At 45.2% G+C, this 19,652-nt stretch overlaps 1 protein-coding gene across 2 annotated transcripts in view; it reads left to right on the plus strand.

The window, feature by feature from the left end:
• Nucleotides 1-19,652, plus strand: part of COL4A6 (collagen type IV alpha 6 chain) — a 217,305-nt gene that overhangs the window by 182,664 nt on the left and 14,989 nt on the right. Inside the window, exons 28-39 of one of the 2 annotated variants that reach the window (XM_032227189.1) lie at nt 2,685-2,693; nt 6,890-7,060; nt 7,672-7,815; nt 8,901-9,026; nt 9,599-9,780; nt 11,581-11,644; nt 12,837-12,911; nt 13,598-13,705; nt 14,693-14,800; nt 15,529-15,600; nt 17,139-17,264; nt 18,154-18,270. In XM_032227189.1, the coding sequence (XP_032083080.1) occupies nt 2,685-2,693; nt 6,890-7,060; nt 7,672-7,815; nt 8,901-9,026; nt 9,599-9,780; nt 11,581-11,644; nt 12,837-12,911; nt 13,598-13,705; nt 14,693-14,800; nt 15,529-15,600; nt 17,139-17,264; nt 18,154-18,270 (1,302 nt within the window). The remainder of the gene's footprint in view (nt 1-2,684; nt 2,694-6,889; nt 7,061-7,671; nt 7,816-8,900; nt 9,027-9,598; nt 9,781-11,580; nt 11,645-12,836; nt 12,912-13,597; nt 13,706-14,692; nt 14,801-15,528; nt 15,601-17,138; nt 17,265-18,153; nt 18,271-19,652) is intronic. The other variant, XM_032227190.1, reaches the window with a different exon arrangement.

Consider the following 19,652-nt stretch of genomic DNA (forward strand, 5'->3'; position numbering starts at 1 on the left):
TTCCTTGAAAATGATTCGCTTCTCATCCAAGAAGCTTCTTCAACTCTGAAGAAGGAACTGAAGAAGCTTCTTGGATGAGAAGTGAAATGTTCAAGAGCAAAGAAAGTCCAGTTGCCTTTTGAAAAAGCACCTTTGAGACAACCATGACCTGGATGACCAAGAATCTCTATAGGCAACAAGGAAACTGGTGTTCTTAATTTCTCAACAGCCTCTTGGGTGATAGCCACAAGTCCCTGTTGATGAAACTGCTTGGAGTTTAATAAATGACACCACAATAAATCATTCTATTGTCAAGCAAGAATAAAAACAGTTCAAGTACAGTGCTTAGCTCTATGCCCAGTATAATTCCAAACCATTGTTGTTCTGGAACAGAAATTATCTTGCAAATAAATTTAAATTTAAATCTAAATTTAAATAAACGTAGGCACTGGATTTCATAATTGCTATGTTTTTACCAGTTGTAACTGCTGGGCTGACTTCAGTTTCCCTTTCTTACTTGATAAAGTGCCCTTCAATAATCTCAGCAATTAGCCTTCAATAAACATCCAGATTCTCTTAATGAAGGTGCCAGGAATTGGTTTTCTTCTGCTTGCATTATAGAGTATATACCATCTTTCCCCCAAAATAAGACAGGGTCTTATTTCTTTTGAACCACCACCATCCCCCAAAAATAAGCACTTGGTCATATTTTTGGGGAGGTCTTATTATTTTTGAGGTGCAGGAGACGGTGAGCATGGTCACTGCATGGCTGCTGCTGTGTGGCAATATTTTCAGAGAGAACTTATTTTTGGGGCAGGGCTTATTTTAGCACATGTGCTCAAAAGCCCGATTGGGCTTATTATCTGGGGAGGGCTTATTTTCAGAGAAATAGGGTACTAGTGTTGGCGAACCTTTTTGGCACCAAGTGTCAAAACGAGAGTGCGCGCACACTTGAAGGGGGAGCGTTGGAAACCGGAAGTGCAGTTCCCTGGCACGCATGCATGTGCCAGGAAGCTGAGCTTCCAGTATCCAGCAAGCGCATGTGCACTGGTCACCTGGTCTTCCGGTTTCTGGTGTGCACCTGCGCGCAAAGACCAGCTGGCTGGCGCATATGCACATTCTGTAAACCAGAAGCTCAGCTTTCTGACATGTGCATGTGCACAAGGGAGCTGCTCTTCTGTTTCCAATGCTCCTGTGTTCACGAAGACCAGCTGACTGATGCTGGAACCAGGAAGAGCAATGGCCGATGGCTGGTGTGCCCAGAGAGATGGCTCTGCATGCCATACAGGGGTGGGTTCTAGCTAGCGTTACTGCCAGTTCGTTCATGCGCACATGGGCTGGATGCACGCTACATGTGCATGCGCAGTTCAATGGAAATTGTTCTGCGCATGCACAGAACATCAAAAAAAGATGGCAGCAACCAGGAAACCAGTTTTGGGGCGTGGCCAGCCTGGGTCACTGCCGGTTCTGTGACCTAGGCTGGCATATCATACCAAACTGGGCCAAACCAGTAGGAACCCACCTCTGGTGCCATAGTGATCCTTCCACTTGACCATGCATGGATCCTTCACCAAAAGGAGAATCCATCTATCATCCACATCCTGGATAACTGAGCTGTCAATTAAGGTGGTGGAAGGTGGTTTTCTTTGGCTTTGATGCCACAGCAGAAACGTTCCTTGAAATAAAAATATGAAGTCCTGGGATGGCATGGAAAGAAAACAAAATCCAGGGAAATAAAAATATTCAAAGGAAATCCTGGAGGAAAACTATATTTCCCTTAACATCTATAGAGATTCTCAGTCATCCAGGTCACGGTTGTCCCAAAGGTGCTTTTTCCAAGTGGCAAGTGGACTTTCTGGTTTTTCTTTGAAGACCTTTTGCTTCCCATCCAAAAAGCTTCTTCATCTCTGACTGGATGGTGGCCTCAATCTCTAAAAGAGTGCAGCTGTCTACAAGGAATATAAATCTTTCCGTTCCCCACCCTCCAGTCAGAGCTGAAGAAGTTTCTTGAATGAGAAGCCAAAAGTCTCCAAAGAAAAACAAGGAAGTCCAGTTGCCTCTTGAAAAAGCACCTTTGGGACAATCTTCCCCCTTACTCAAATGTTTCTACCACCAGCAGCTGCAGCCCAATTTTCACACTTCTGTCTGCTGTCTCCATCCACCCAAACCCAGGGGACCCCATTCATGCATTTTATCTAAGCCAGGAGTCCCGAAACTTGGCAACTTTAAGACTTGTGGACTTGAACTCCCAGAAGTCCACAAGTCTTAAAGTTGCCAAGTTTGAAGACCTCTGATCTAAGCTGTGTTGAGAAAGAGTTTGGTTGTCCCAAAAGTATTTTTTCAAAAGGCAACTTGGAATTTCTTTATTTTTCCTTCAAGACATTTCATTTCTCATCCAAGCTTCTCCAGTTCTGAAGAAGCTTCTTGGATGAGAAGTGAAATGTCTTCAAGGAAAAACAAAGTCCAATTGCCTTCAAGAAAAAAAATCACCTTTGGGACAACTATGACCTGGATGACTGAGAATCTCCATCAAGACAAGAGCTCAGTTATTTTCCAAGTCATTAACTCATTCTCGGCCTTGTGCTTTTTTTCTTCCTGGTTCACATGTTTTTGTCTGTTTTTCCTCACCATGTTTCTCTTCCATTTGCCATCATCTCTCCATTTCTGATGTCACACTGTTTTGGTTTTGGGGGTTCTCCACATAGGCTGCCAAGGTGAGAGCAAATGCTTTGTAGCGTAAAAACTCTCGGACTAACAGCTGCCTAGCTATTTTTGCTACAAAATATGCGCTGACTGTGATACCCCTTATTTCAATCCCACCAAGAATTGTGGCCTTCATCTTTTCGGAAAGAGATTTGTATGTAGGGCTCCTGCATATGGAGTTCTCATCCTGGAGAAGGTTGGGGTGAAATCCAGCAGGTTCTGACAGGTTCTGGAGAACCGGTAGCAGAAATTTTGAGAAGTTTGGAGAACCGGCCAATGCCACCTCTGGAATGGGGTGGGAATGGAGAATTTTCAATAGCCTTTCCCTGGCGTGGGGAGGGAATGGAGATTTTGCAGTATCATTCCCCTGGAGTGAGGAGGGAATGGAGATTTTGCAGTATCCTTCCCCTGGAGTGAAGAGGGAATGCAGATTTTGCAGTATCCTTCCCCTGGAGTGAGGAGGGAACGGAGATTTTGCAGTATCCTTCCCATGGAGTAGGGAGGGGATGGGGATTTTGCAGTATCCTTCTCCTGGAGTGGGGAGGGAATGGAGATTTTGCAGTATCCTTCCCCTGGAGAGAGGAGGGAATGGAGATTTTGCAGTATCCTTCCCATGGAGTGGGGAGGGGAGGGGGATTTTGCAGTATTCTTCTCATGGAGTGAGGAGGGAATGGAGATTTTGCAGTACCCTTCCCATGGAGTGGGGAGGGGAAGGGGATTTTGCAGTATCCTTCCCCTGGAGAGAGGAGGGAATGGAGATTTTGCAGTATCCTTCCCATGGAGTGGGGAGGGGATAGGGATTTTGCAGTATCCTTCCCCTGGAGTGAGGAGGGAATGAAGATGTTGCAGTATCCTTCCGATGGAGTGGGGAGGGGATGGGGATTTTGCAGTACCCTTCCCATGGAGTGGGGAGGGGATAGGGATTTTGCAGTATCCTTCTCCTGGAGTGAGGAGGGAATGGAGATTTTGCAGTACCCTTCCCATGGAGTGGGGAGGGGATGGGGATTTTGCAGTATCCTTCCCCTGGAGTGAGGAGGGAATGAAGATGTTGCAGTATCCTTCCCATGGAGTGGGGAGGGGAGGGGGATTTTGCAGTATCCTTCTCCTGGAGTGGGGAGGGAATGGAGATTTTGCAGTATCCTTCCCCTGGAGTGGAATGGAAATGGAGATTTTGTAGTATCCTTCCCCTGGAGTGGGGAGGGAATAGCGATTTTGCAGTATCCTTCCCCTGCCATGCCCACCAAGCCACACCACACCCATCAAGTTATGGCCACAGAACCAGTAGTAAAAAAAATTGAATTTCACCATCCAAGAAGGTCTCTCTGTGTGGCCACTGAATCTGGAGAAGGTCCATCTGTCTGAACACTAAGAGTCAATGCCAACTCAGTTGCAAATAAACAATCAGCCAACATAGACTTCCACTTGAATTTTAGATCGTTGTTTTTCCCCCCCATCTGCAAACATTTTATATTTTTCCTGAAAAGGAACCTGTGGTTTTTAAGTCAGAGGTCCCCAACCCCTGGGCCACAGCCAGTGGTGGGATTCAGCCGGTTTGCACCCATTCGGGAGAACCAGTTGTTAACTTTCTAAGCAGTTGGGAGAACTGGTTGTTGGAAGAAATCTCCTTTTGTTTCTTTCCACTTTACAGGGCTAATCCTGTAAGGAAGGCAGGAAGGAAACATTCTGGTGTTGTTTCTTAACCCTTATTACATTGTGACAGTTAAGGCAAGGCACCCATCGATGTGAGTGACATTGAGTTGGCCATGCCCACCCAGTCACATGACCACCGAGCCCCACCTACCCAGCTGGTCATTAGGGCAGAGAACCAGTTGTTAAAGTATTTGAATCCCACCACTAGCCACAGCCCACTACCGGGCCATAGCTTGTTCACAACCGGGCCATGGAAATTGTGGGCAATTGCGCGCATGGAACCATCTCCTCTCATCCTCCCAGCTCCCCCAGTCCACAAAGCGAAAAAGGTTTGGAAAGCTGTTTTAAGGGGTGTTTTAGTCAACACTGCACAAATTGTTAAGTTTTTTTTAGTCTCCTAGTGTTACTCTTTTTTGTTGCTTCCTGTCAAACTAAAAATCACCTGGATCAGTGATGGCTAACCTTTTTCTCCTTGCATGCCCACACCCATAATGCAATATACTCCACCCCTCTGCGCATGTGCACACGACCCCCAGCACGTTCCCCACGCCGCCGCCCCCTGCAAATGTGTGTGACCCTAGCAGGCCTTTCTGAAGCCTCTTGAAACCAAAAATGGTGAGAGGGAGCACTGCTCCCCCTGCACTCCCCCCACTCTCTGCGCATGCATGGGTGACCCTGCACATGTGTGTGACCCCCCCATGCATGTGCTTACATCTCCCACGTGTGCGGCAGAGATCTGAATTCAGCTGGCCGGTGGGAGGCATGCACACATGCACGGTTGCCATAGATTCGCCATCACGGATCTCCACTTTTAAAACTCAACCTGATGAATTCAGAAGCTAAAGTCCAGCCTGTTGGACTGGTTTTTACTGGCAAAGTTATTTCGTCAGCACAGTTTTGTAGATCATTGTTTAGATTCTGCCTCAGTCATGCTTCAGCTTTTAAATTTAATTTTACAAAGTAAAGGCTAGGTCAAATTGAGCGTGACTTCTGGTGACTGGATAGATATACTGATGGTAATTCTACTGGCGACAGCATCGGTGTGTATTGCCAAAGCTTTCTCCTGGAAGATGTACAATTTTGCAGTCCAGACTATAGCCCTATCCATTGGGGTCCCATCCAAGCACTAACCAAATCCAATTCTGCTTAGCTTTGTCAAGATCAGATACACCCAATTTACTGCTGCCACTAGCGTGACTTCCATGAGTCAAGCACAATTTGTGATTTCATCCATGTACAAGTGACTATTTCCCTTTAACATTAATGGGTTTTCTCCACTGGAATCCAGTCCAACCCACTGTCTAGAGCAGGGGTCTTCAAACTTGCAAGACTTGTGGACCTCAACTCCAAGCTTTGCTGCCTGAGGAACTCTGGAGTTGAAGTCTACAAGTCTTAAAGTTGCCAAGGTTGGAAACCTCTGCTCTTGTTGTTGTTGTTAGTTATGAAGTTGTGTCCGACCCATCGCGATCCTATGGACAATATTCCTCCAGACCTTCCTGTCCTCTACCATCCTCTGGAGTCCATTTAAGCTCACACTGACTGCTTCAGTGTCTCCATCCAGCCACCTCATTCTCTGTCTTTCCCTTCTTCTTTTGCCCTCAATCATTCCCAGCATGAGGCTCTTCAGGAGTCCTTCCTTCTCATTAGGTGGCCAAAATATTTAAGTTTCATCTTCAGGATCTGGCCTTCTAAAGAGCAGTCAGGGTTGATCTCTTCTAGGACTGACCAGTTTGATCGCCTTGCAGTCCAAGGGACTTACAGGAGTCTTCTCCAGCACCAGAGTTCAAAGGCCTCCATTCTTTGGCGCTCAGCCTTTTTTATGGTCCAACTTTCACAGCCATACATTGCAACTGTTGTAAAATATAGACTGAAGGAAAAGCAAAGACTGTGGGATAAACATTTTGGTGTGATTTAGAATGACAATAGCCAGGGGAATGTGATACGCCAAGACCTTTCTGGTCCCCATTGGTAGACTTCATGAGTCGCGTATTTCCCAAATGGTAACTGATAAACCAGGGGTGAAATCCAGCAAATTCTGACAGGTTCTGGAGAACCAGTAGCGTAAATTTTGAGTAGTTCGGAGAACCAGTAGCATAAATTTTGAGTAGTTCAGATAACCAGCAAATACCATCTCTGGCTGGTCCCAGAATGGGGTGGGAATGGAGATTTTGCAGTATCCTTTGCCCGCCACGCCCACCAAGCCACACCACATCCACCAAGCCATGCCCACAGAACCGGTAGTAAAAAAAATTGAATTTCACCACTGTGATAAAGGCCTAAATTATCCCAACCATAAGGGGTTTCACTGTTGGCAGTTGTCCGTTGGTACATAGGCAGTAGCTTTCCTAGAGCTTTTAATCATTAGGCAACTAATCCTTTTTTTTTTTTTCATTTCTAACCTTGTGTGCTTTAGAAAGGCTGCATGATATATATTTTTGGCCGCAGTTCAGTTAGCTGTATACAAATGAAATGCTTTAGTGTTAACCTCTTGAGAGATAGTAGAAATGTCGTCTTTGGAAGAATGTCGTGGTGACGGTTTGGGTTTTGAACCATTCAGGACTTCCCGGAACCAAAGGACCAAGAGGAGATGCTGGGTCACCAAGTCCCGCCGGCATGAAAGGGTCCCCAGGTCTTGAGGGCCTGCCAGGACAGCCAGGAGAACGAGGATTGCCTGGACCGCCAGGCCTCTGGGGCCCAGATGGGTCTTCAGGTTTCCCAGGCTCAAAAGGTACCGTAATTGTTTTGTAATTGATAACTCTGCGCTTACATGAGAATTGTTGCCTTTGACCTGTGTTGGAACTTTCAGATGTGCTCTGAAGCAGGGGTCACCAACCTTTCAGACCTCAGAGACCGCTAAATTCTTAATTTTCAATCCTCCAGGCCACTAATACGATCTGCCTAGCTGACCGGCTGGGTGGGCGTGGCAAGGTGGCTATGTGACTGCGTGGGCGTGGCCAACTCGGTGTCATGCACATCAAGGGGCGCCTTGCCAGCCTTTACTCGCCACACCTCGCCTGCCCACCCGGGCTCCTTTGGGCCCCAACAGAAAGCAGTTGCTCTTCCTGCTGGAGCCCTAAGAATGCAAAGGGACCACCTTTGGTGGGAAGGTAACAGTATTCTGTGCACCTTTGGCATTGAGTCATGTTGGCCACATGACCACAGAGACATCTTTGAACAATGCTGGCTCTTCGGCTTAGAAATTGAGATGAGCACCACCCCCTAGAGTTGGGAACGACTAGCACACATGTGCGAGGGGAACCTTTACCTTTACCTGAATCTTTCTTTCCCAAAACATTCAGTGTACTCTGCATGAAATAATGCTTGATTGTTCCAAACTAGGTGAAAAGGGCTCGGTGGGTATGACTGGTTTTCCTGGGATGCCGGGGCCAACTGGGGTCCCTGGCCTGGATGGCCTGAAAGGAACGTCGGGTGCACCAGGAAGAAATGGAAACCCTGGATTGTCTGGCTCACCTGGCCTCAAAGGTGAGTCCAGAAATTTTGCATGAAGCACAGCGTATGACCAACCCAAGCCGAAAGGTTTTGCGTGTCTCCTGACTTTGTTTTCTGATGAAACTGGGACTTCATTTCTTTTGCCCACTTTTCAGAATTGCCTTCCAAAATACATGTTAAGATACAAACTCCTATTTCACAAGCCTCCTCAAAAACAGTGAGGTTTTAGTCACAATGTCTTGGTTTCTATGTACCAATAAAGGAGAATATTTGTAGCTAAGAGTTGACATGTGGGGTCCTTGGTGCTTTCTGAGCTTGGTTGTTTTCTTGCAGACATTTCCTTACCCAACCATGTAACATCATCAGTGCTAATAAGGAGTGAGGCTTGCTCTAAATTTATAACCTAGTACAAGGGTCTTCAACCCCCAGGCCACAGCACACTACCGGGCATGGTGTTCTGACCGAGGCTTCCCAAGAGCATAAAGCAAGTCCTTGTCGCAACAAAAAACCTTTTTATTAATTGACTATGAATTCTTCTCATTCACATCCAGCAGTCTTTCAAGGGAGGATTTACAGTCACAGACCTTCTCTGGCTTGGAGAGCTGGCAGGCCGATATTTGCAAAATTTGGCAAGGAGCCACGGAGAGTCACGAAACAAATTAAGCAAACTAATGGTCTCCTGCAAACTCCACTCCCCTTTCGCTCCTCTTTTATTTCCTATGGGAGGGGCCAGTCATCGTCCACCTGTGGCCTTACTCCCAAGTCAACCCCTGTTCTTTAGCTGTTCCCTTTGTTTGGCAACTCTGCGCATGTGCACACTGGGGACAGGCTGCTGAGAAGTCTCAGGTCGTATAATCTCTAATGGCTCCTTTTGACCAGTGCTGCAATATGAGCGTCCCAATTCAAGTTCTCTTTTATAATAACAGCCAGAAACTTAAAACTGACCACTTGTTCTCCATTGATAAGGAAGGGCTGGATGTCTGATCTATTCCTTTTATAGTCCACTATAAACTCATTGGTCTTATATTTGGACTGCGGATCTAAATACTCTAAGCAGGAATGTCTGGTACTCTCTGGATCAATGTAGGTAGAGTAAGCATCTTTCTTCTTTTGTGCAGGTGATAGAGGTGTCCGTGGTCCTCCTGGACCTCCCATTTTCAGACCCCCAGATCTGGCCCTCAGATTCAAAGGGGACAGAGGAGATCCTGGATTGGAGGGACAAAGAGGATTTCCAGGACTAAGAGGTATGTGTTTGGCATTGTCAACTCGCAAAGCATCCCTGACCTGCTCTCGAGTTGCCATAAGCAAGAGGGGGGAACTGATGCAGCAGCATGGCAGCCACAATCAGCACATTCCATGCATATCTTTCTCAAGGTTGTCTCCCAGGTTACCTGCAACAATCAGAGGCGAAAGTGCTCCTTTGGAGAATGTGATTTATGGCACACCCTGGGATGAGGGGGGAAAACAGAGTCATACTTGGGCTGTAAATTATGTAGGGTCAGAGCTGGCTTCACTTGGATATGTGCAAACATGTTACTCCTAATAAAAAATATGGATTTATTTTGAAGCTTGGCTCAAGGGTGATGATTTAATTAGGGCATCTGTTGGAACCCTGATACTATTGTTGTTGCTATCTGCCAATCTGCACTTTTGAAGAAGCATTAGACACAGAAAACTCTAATTATTGTATCATCTTCTCCATTCGAATGATGACTAGTCTCAGAATAGGCTGATGGTGGACAAGGTGACACCTGCCACTCTTCATTCTGAAGAAGCATTAGACACCTTGTTATATCACTGTTTTACCTTTCCGTAGGTGATAAAGGAGCCCCAGGTGTCCGAGGGCAGCCTGGGCTTCCAGGGAGAGCTGGATCCCCATCTAGAGAGAAAGGACTGCCAGGAGACCCAGGTTTTCGAGGAACGTTTGGTTCTCCTGGGTTTTTGGGACAAAAGGGATCTGGTGGTATCTCAGGGTTTCCTGGAATGCCTGGGGGACGTGTAAGTATCCTTTCTCTTTTCTTTTTTTTCCTTTTTACTCCTGGGTGAGTGGGAAGCACTTCCACTGTTCTTCCAAGTTCAATGATGGCCACCACTTTTAGACTTTTGGAGTCTTAGTGAACTCCTAACAAGTTCAGAATCCTTTGGGTCCTTCATATGATTTTTTGTCATGGTCTGCCGGCCGCCAGCCCCTCCAACAGCCGAATCAGATGAAGAGGCAAAGTGGGAGACAGGGCCAGCATCTAGCAACCTGAGAGCTCCAAGGGGGAAGAGGGAATGGAGCTGTCAGAGATAGAGATAGAGGCAGAGTCTGGGCCATCCGTCAGCCCTCAGATGGAGAGTCAACAGCCCCCATGCTTGACTGATGAGGAAGAGGAGGAACAGCTGTGTCCAGTGCCTGCCACACAGATGTGCAGAAGGCAGAGGAGAGGAGAGCAGTGAAAATGTATGGGCTGTTGCTTGGGAAGGAAGAGCCACCACTGCTAGTAAAGCCCCACCCTAGCTTTGGAGATAAAAGGCAGGGGGTGAAGATGAAGTGAAGACTATTTATCTCCCTGCCGGTCTGACATTGATGATCCTGTGAGAGAGCGAGACTTTTTGCCGGGGCTGCTGGCACTCCTAATAAAGGAACCATTGATTTAACCACAGAAGGTTTGTCATGTTTGGGGAGCTGGGTCAGAACAGTTTTGGTCCATATCTTTTTGGTCAGGTGGAAGCAGATTTAGCCAGATAATCTCTGAAGGAGTTCTGGATCTGCTTTGGGATGTTGGCAGAAGATGTGAGGATACAGCCGGGAAACAGCCTCTCTGCTTTTCCCCTGAGTCTTCCGCACCACAAAGTCAACAAGTGGAAGAAGAACCTAGACAGGATTTTTTGTGGCTGTTGATCTCACAGTTGGATTGTTGTTCTGACCGAGGCTTCCCGAGAGCATGAAGCAAACTCCTTGTCCTGACAAATGCCCCTTTTATTAATTTGCTGTGAATTCTGCTGATTCACATCCAGCAAAGTCTTTCAAGGGAGGATTTACAGTCACAGACCTTCTCTGGCTTGGAGAGCTGACAGGCCGATATCAGCAAAATGTGGCAAGGAGCCTTGGAGAGTCACGAACCAATTAAGCGAACTAATTGTCTCTTGCAAACTCCACTCCCCTTTCGTTCTTCTTTTATTTCCTCTGGGAGGGGCCATTCATCATCCATGTGTGGCCTTATTCCCAAGTTGACCCCTCTTCTTTAGCTGTTTCCTTCATCTGGCAACTCTGCGCATACACAATGGGCCATTTTTTGAAGGTTTGCAGAGTGCAATTTTTTTTTTCCTTTTGGAAAGCTCTTTAACTGATGAGAATTACATTGATGAAGTGCTGTGCCAGCAGAAAGAAAGTCTTCGGTGCTGCAGATTGTCAGCAATTTCCTTCTCCAACACATGGATAAATACACCTGGAAACATCTACCTACTTACTTACTCTCTCTCTCTCCCTACCTACTACTATATTTCTCTCTCTTTCTCTCCCTCTCTATCCCTCTATCTACCTACCTATTTTTTTTCTTAATTTGCCTCTTCAAAACCTTGCTGCCTCTTACACTACGGTGCGTCTTATACTCCAAAGGATACGGTAACAACCGTTTTTCACACATGACCATTGCAGCATCCCCTTGGCCGCCGTAGTGATTTCAGATCGCTGGTGGTCACCAGAATAGTCACTTGAAAGGAGCTTCCTCTCTGGATACTAAGAGACCAATCACACTACCATGAAAGCTGATTTCAGCATTAATTATGATGTTGACATGCTGCTTTCTTCAATAGGGTGCTGAAGGTATTCCAGGCTCCCCTGGCTCTCCAGGGGTTACCGGATTGCGTGGTCCAAAGGGTGAGTCATCAGTTGGTCTTGCTAGCATCTTTTCAAAAATCAACGATATAGGTGCCCTTAAAGACTTTTTGCTCTAGAAAGGGGAAAAAAATGAATGGATGGTTTATAAGTAAGATGATTAGGAAGAGTAGATTAGGGAAAGAAGGAAGCTTTGATGTGACCTTAGAGAGAGAAGTAAAATATAAATAAAATTATTTAAATAGAATAGAATTCTTTAAATAGAATAGAATTCTTGATTGGCCAAGTGTGATTGGACACACAAGGAATTTGTCTCTGGTGCATATGCTCTCAGTGTACATAAAGAAAAATAAAATACATTCACCAAGAATCATAAGATATAACACTTAGTGATAGTCATAGGATACTAATAAGCAATCAAATCATACTAGGAAACAAATAAACAATATAAATTGTAAAGATACAAGCAACGTGGCTCTAGTTATAAGTGGAAGGAGATAGGTAATAGGAAGGATGAGAAGAATAATAGTAATACAGTCTTAGTAAATAGTTGGATAGTGTTGTGGGAATTAGTTAAGTAGAGTGATGGCATTTGGGGAAAAAACTGTCCTTGTGTCTAGTAGTTCTGGTGTGCAGTGCCCTATAGCGTCGTTTTGAGGGTAGAAATTGAAACAATTTATGTCCATGATGTGAGGGGTCTGAAGATACTTTCACAGCCCTCTTTTTGACTAGTGCAGTATTCAGGTCCTCAATGGAAGGCAGGTTGGTAGCCATTGTCTTTTCTGCAGTTCTGATTCTCCTCTGAAGTCTGTGTCTGTCTTGTTGGGTTGCAGAGCCAAATCAGACAGTTATGGAGGTGCAGATGACAGACTCAATAATTCCTCTATAGAACTGAATCAGCAGCTCCCTGGGCAGTTTGAGTTTTCTGAGTTGTATAAAATGTATTTATAACAGCTGTTAAGTAAACCAGAAACCTCTTTTTTCTTTTTCTTTTTTTTAATACTTCCTTTTATATAGGTTTTTTTCATTTCTCTATTACTTTTTTCCTCATTTATCTTCACTCAAAATTTGTATTGATTATGCTGTGTGGAAAAAAGCATCCTTGAAAAAAGGTGGAAGAGAAAATAATACTGGATAGTAATGGTTTTCCAAGAAAGCTCTGATTGTGGGAGGGAGATGGTGAATTGTCAGAATTGCTGAGACAAAAAGCAGTTGATTATTTTTCCCTTTTCAGGTGATCGAGGGGAATCACGAGGAATCCCAGGTGGTGTGGGGCCTAAGGGCCAACGAGGGGACCAAGGGCTTCCAGGTAAATAAATCAATACCCGACAATGACTCAAGGAAGGGCAACTAGTAGGCTTATTTTAGATTACTTTTACTAGTACATTAACTAAAAGTCCGCCTATAGGGGAACAACAGGCAGAGCTGGTGGTGGAGTTAAGCACGTCATCAGCTTAGAATCATTAACATTGCCACAAACATTCCATATACAACCCCTCTTGAATTCCATTGAACCTTATCTGGTGCCAATTTAGTTTTTATTGAACTTTAGTTGCCTAGCTTTCTTGTGTGTAGGCTTGCGCAATAAGTCTTCTGAATTGCAACTTAATGTATGGTTCCGATCCTTTGCGCCTGACACCAAATTTCTTAAGGGATCAGTGTAAACTTCCTGAGGTTCCTTAGAAATGAGTGAATGAATGTCAGTACTTCTCAACTGAATGGTCTGTGGTCCCACTATATGGTTGGCTGATTGTAGACATGCTTTACGAATAGACATTTGTCAGTTCAGCCTTGCCATTTCCGACCAAAAAGAGAGTACATTCCCACTCATGATTTTAGAGGTGTTTTTTTAAATCCCATGGAAATACCATCTTCATCATCTTAGAGATGTGAAATCTTGGGTAAAAATTAGACAAAGGTATAAATGTTCAACTCCAAGAATTTCCTAGGTTGGGGAAGATAGCAATTTAATGGCTCATCTTATGGTTTTTGAAGGTGTAACAGGTGTCCAAGGAACAAAAGGTGACCCAGGATATTCAGGAGGTCCTGGACTAAATGGACAGAAGGGGTCACCAGGTAACCGTGGACAAGAAGGACCACAAGGTAACCAAAGCCATGTGACCGAGACGTATTATTTACAAGGTGGATCTTTTAATGCAGAGGGATTAGCAGGGTTTTTTTGCATCCAGAAACTTCTCCAGAATGCTCACAAAGATGTCTGGAAAACTGAAGGATACGTAAACTCTCACGCAAGATTATCCAAATCTCATTGTTTCCTTTGTCTTGAAAATCTCAGAAGATCGGTTGAAAACACCCCCCAGAAGAAGATGTGACATATCACTTCTATGTTGATGCCACAAAACCTTGTACCCACACAGTCACCAAGACGCGATAGCTCAGGGGCTAAGACGCTGAGCTTGTCGATCAGAAAGGTCGGCAGGTTGGTGGTTCGAATCCCTAGCACAGTGTAATGGAGTGAGCTCCCGTTACAGGTCCCAGCTTCTGCCAAACTAGCAATTGAAAAGCATGTAAAAATGCAAGTAGAAAAATAGGGACCACCTTTGGTAGGAAGGTAACAGCGTGTGCCTTTGGTGTTTAGTCATGCCAGCCACAATACCACAGAGACATCTTCAGACAGTGCTGGCTCTTCAGCTTTGAAACAGAGATAGGCACCGCCCCCTTCAGTCAGGAACGACTAGCACATATGTGCAAGGGGAACCTTTATCTTTACCTAGAGTTTACCTTGACTCAAGGGAGACTTGACTTATCCAATCTGGCTGAAAGTAAGGTGGATTAGATTTGGTCAGTGCCTAGATGGGAAAACTCTGGAAACCTTCTTACCTTGCTTTATGTTGTAAATAAATGCTAACTACTTAATATTTTGATTCTGTGCTTCCATTCACTAATCCTAAATTTGTGTCCTTGGAACTCATTTCATTGAGTTCTGTTGAGTAAGACTCCCAGCTGAAGTAAGTTGAATTACTCCATTCAGTAAGACTCCCAGCTTCTGAAGGTTTTAGCATTGTGGAGATATATAGTCTGCAACTTTAGGAGCTCAATTTTAAACAATTCTTTGTTTTCCCCCGTTAGGCTTCCCTGGATCTGCTGGTTCGAGGGGAAACCCAGGTTTTCCAGGTAATCCTGGGCAACGTGGACCTCCAGGATTTCCTGGAAATCCTGGCACTGCAGGACCAAAAGGTTTGTTTTGCATTTTTGGGGTTGTTCTTGAAAACCTTACTTCTAGAGAGAAACTCAAATTGTGGGTTGGAATGCCAAATCAAATCTTGCAAAGTTTCTTGGAATAACACTGGCGATAGATCAGTGGATCATCAAGCTGGAGAAGAATGGTGGGTTTCCTTCTCCTTCACTTATTAACAGCAATTGGGAGTTGGCAGTGGGATCAGAAAGAAACCCACCATTGATGACTGCTAGGTGTCCGTTCACCAATCCCAACAGGCCATTCCTACTTCAGGGTTGATTAGCTGGATTTATAGATGAAGAGGACATAGGGCAGAGTCTTTCGTGACATTGCTTGGATGGGCAACAACATTAACAAAGTTTGGTCCAATCCCCATGATTCAACCTTGAGACACTTTGGTCTGGATGTTTGAGTCTTCATTGACGTATAGGACAGGGTCTTACTGTATAGGCTTCTACTTCCCAAATTTTTGTTTCACATTCTTGTTTTGAAATGTAGTTGGCCAGGATCAATTCCTTGAAAAACCTGTGTGACCGTGACAATATCTATCTAGTATTGTATTATGTTACTGAATTGATTTTTGCCTTCGAAGTTACCTTCGTAAGCTTCCTTGCAGGTCTCTTGGCCAAGCATTTAGTAAATAAAAACAATCAATATACAGCAGCAACAGCAGCATTTTCGTAGTGACCACCAATATGGCAGCAAAGCTTCTAAAATGTATCTACAGGATTCCCAGGATTCCCAGGACTGACTGGCCTAAATGGCTTACCAGGCAACAAAGGCTCTCCCGGAAAACAAGGTAAATCAAAAGATCCTTAGAAACTTCCACAGTAAGATCAAATTGTCAGGGACCCAAGTAATACACCCATAGCAAACAGAACTCCAAGGCAGGATGATTCCTCAAAGAACAGTTTTATTTAGTATATCATATTGGCACAGACTGATGAAAACCAACTCTGAATGTTCCTGTGGTTTTATCACATAGTTAAAAGTAAAAGTTTATTCTCTTCCCCCCAAAAATCAGTCACATGGTCCAATCAAGGTACTGTCCAGTTGCCTGGTAACTTCACTCCAACTATCTGTGGGAATGCCCTTGGTTCCCAGGAGAAAGTATTTTGTTTTGGCTACAACACCCCAGCTATCTCTATTCCCTCTTCCCGATCCTTTAGCTCCAGTGTAGCAACACTGAAGCCTCAAAATGGCCTCGGTCAGGTCATCTTCAGGGTTGACACAAAATGCAGTAATATCATCCCCTAAATGCAGTGGTGGGATTCAAATAATTCAACAACCAGATCTCTGCGCTAATGACCAGCTGGGTGGGTGTGGCCCGGTGGTCATGTGACTGGATGGGTGTGGCCAACTCAACATCACTCACGTCGATGGGCACTTCGCCTTAGCTGTGACAATGTAATCAGGGTTAATCGGAGAGGCAGTTTCTGTAAGCAGGGCAATAAAGATTAGGCTAGTAACAACTCCAGAATGTTTCCTTCCTGCCTTCCTTACAGGATTAGCCCTGTAAAGTGGAAAAAAACAAAAGGAGGTTTCTTCCAACAACTGGTTCTCCGAACTGCTTAGAAAGTTCACAACTGGTTCTCCCAAATAGGTGCGAACCGGCTGAATCCCACCACTGCCTGAATGGTTCCATTTTGTCCAACCTCTGATGCAATTGTGGGATTCCAATAGAAAAGAATTTCCGTCGTTCAGGGTTGAACTGTGGAGTTCTTGGTGCTCTCTAACCTTGATCGTTGGCTTGTAGACATTTCATTACTCAACTAGGTAACCTCATCAGTGCAAGTCACATTAATCAAGGTGAGTGACCAGCACTGATGATATTATCTGTTAGGTCAGTGTTTTTCAACCTTGGCGACTTTAAGTCCTGTGGACTTCAACTCCCAGAATTCCCCAGCCAGCTATGCTGGAAGTCCACAGGACTTAAAGTCGCCAAGGTTGAAAAACACTGTGTTAGGTAACAAAACACCTGCAACCAAACAGCCAATTTTAGAGAGCATCAAGAATTCCACAAATGTGTGAGTTGAGACTTTTGGGTGGTGATGTTGTCAGCAGTGTTTTGGCATTTGACCGCGCCCCGCAGAAGCATCTAAAACCCTTGGGCCCTTCAAATCCTTTTCCTGCAGAGTCTTAAAAGCCGTGTTTTGCTTTCTCCCTTTTTTGCAGCCAAATTCTGAAGCCTCAGAGCTACAGAAAGAGGAAAATGTTTTTCCAACTTCCCCAATTTGGTTCCCTGATTGATTGATTTCAATCATCGAGGATTGCCAGTTGTTAGTAAAGAGCATCTGGACCAAGCTGCTGTTCATGCTATTTTTCTAATTTCATTAGGCCTGAGTGAAAATGGACTACCTGGATCGGCGGGAGCTCCAGGTGTCAAAGGTCAGCGAGGTGATCCCGGTTTCCAGGTTGGAGCTCCTGGTCCTCATGGACCAAAAGGACCTGCAGGAGAAATGGGTAAATAATAGAAGTTGAAAGAGAGAAAATACTATAGTTCCTGTTCTGACCCCCCTCGTTCCACACCAACACACACTCTGAGCCAAAAATAAGTTACGGCATTTAATTAACAGACAGACAGGTCCTTGGCAGCAAACTGGCACATATAAGCTTGGCAGCAATCCAACATAGATAAGCCGTGGCAGCAATCCAGCCTGCCAAGCTCACCATAATGTTCTCCGACATTAGTTCCTGCATTGACTTCTGCAAGAGGAGCGTGTGCACAAGCAGTCTTTTTATAGTCTGGAGAGGAGCCTAATGACCACCAGCTGAGTGCAATTACCTCCTGCACTTCCGTACTTCCTGATGCCTATTAGCTCCTCGGTGCCGGGCATCCAGGAACAACTCACTACTGGTGTCCGGATCACTCTCCCTTGTCTCCTCCCCACTGGTCCAAGGCTCAGGCGCCTCCTGGTGGCCAACCAGCCTCTCTATGCCGTGCTCAGAATCGGAACCCTGTCCAGGGTCCTCCAGAGCCGACTCATAGGACCCCTTGCTGTCGGAGTCTGGTGGCAGCTCCAATGGCTCCTGCTGGGCCACAACAGTTCCATGATGGCAAAACTATGGCACGCGTGCCACCTATGGCATGCAGAGCCCTTTCTGTGGGCATGTAAGCCATCACCCCAACTCAGGTCCACCACACATGTGTGCGCACCTTCCACCAACCAGCTGATTTTTGGGTCATGGGGGTGGGGCGGGGGGCTGGAGCACGGCCATTTCCTCTTAGCAGAATTAGCCATTTCAAATTCAACATGTCCATCGCTTAGTCAATTAATGTACATTATCTCTTCCGGGCTCTTTTTTCCTACAGCAATGCAGAGTCTGGGAATGTTTGTTTATGTCATTGTAGGTCTTCCTGGGAGCCCAGGTTTCACTGGGGGGCGAGGTCCCCCTGGCATCTCTGTGCCTTCCAAGGTCCCTGGGAAGCCTGGTGATACGGGACGTCCTGGAGAAGATGGGCTGCCAGGTATGGAAGGAGCGAGCTTGGGGATGGCAGGAAGACCACCTTTGCAAACATGCTGGCATAGCCTCCCTTGTGCAAGTTTGACTTAACATGTGTGAACTTAACCACTGTGGCTAATAAATTGTGATTTATGGTCTAGAGCAGGGGGGTCAATCTCAAAGCCCGGGGGCCGATCCAGCCCGCAGGGTTCTGAGTTCTGTCCCATGGGGCCACCCTAGAAACAGTAAACATGCAACCCTCCCAAGATCCGTTTTCAGCTGCAGTGGCCTCCTGCTACCCTCTGCCAGTGAAAATGGAGCTCGGGGGGCAGGAGGGCAGCAGGAGGCCGGCACAGTGGATTGTCAAGTGTTTGAGCCTATCAGGAATTTAATTCATGCTGTCTCCAAATGCAAGAAAAGTTACGTGTTGTGGTTATTGTTTTTATTATGGTTGGTCAACAGTCAGTCAAATGTTCAGATCTTATTTGGCATTTTTATCCACCTATTGAGTCCCTTGCAAGGACCTGGCATAGGCAGATGTGGATATGGGATGGTATGAGTGGCAGGATGTAAGCTGTTCTAAACAAAGCTGACTTTTGCAATTGACGGATGGTGGATTTTGTCAATGCCGATCATGTTCAAGTGATGCTCCAGATGTTTTGTTATTTTTATTAGCCTTCTCTGAAGGGCCAAATGAAAATGGGGTAAGGTACTTTCATGTGATATTTCGTACGTAAAGCGGCCATGTTGGAATATTTTCAATACAGGAAGTCCTTGTTTAGCAAGTGCCTCATTTAGCCACTAAATCAGGAAGAGAGAAAGAAGGAATGGAAAGGGGAGAGGGGAGAAGGAGAGAGGAAGGGGAAGTAGAAAAGAGAAGGACGACAGAGGGAAGAAAGGAGGTAGGGAGGGGGAGGAGAGAGGGAGAAGAAAGTGATGGATAAGGTACAAATATGGTATATGGAGAGCAGAAGAGCCAATTGTTTTTGGAAGTTGATAGTAAGATGAATTGATATAAATATTTAATAATAGAATACGATGTTGGTCATGTAATAGTATACATGTGGTTATATGTTATGAAAATGAAAAAATAAAAAACTTTATATATAAATTTTAGTCACTATTCGCAGGAATGAAAAAATAACTTTGGAATCAGTCCTCACATTTATGACCTTCTCGGTTCTGTAAACCAAAAGAAAGCTGGAGCCAGACCATAAGCACAGTTACAGTTTCACTTAGCAACCAAGTGGCCGCTCCTAATAATGGTTGCTAAATGAGGACTACCTACAATCATTTTTAAAGTGGTCTCTCAACAACTTCCTAGGCAACACATGGATACAATTTCAGGATTTGGAGCTGCTGGAATGAGTTAAGGGTTTCTTGAGCTCCCAGCAGACCAAGAAGTGA

The sequence above is a fragment of the Thamnophis elegans genome, chromosome 12 (genome assembly GCF_009769535.1).
Source record: "Thamnophis elegans isolate rThaEle1 chromosome 12, rThaEle1.pri, whole genome shotgun sequence".
NCBI classification, from domain to species: domain Eukaryota; kingdom Metazoa; phylum Chordata; class Lepidosauria; order Squamata; family Colubridae; genus Thamnophis; species Thamnophis elegans.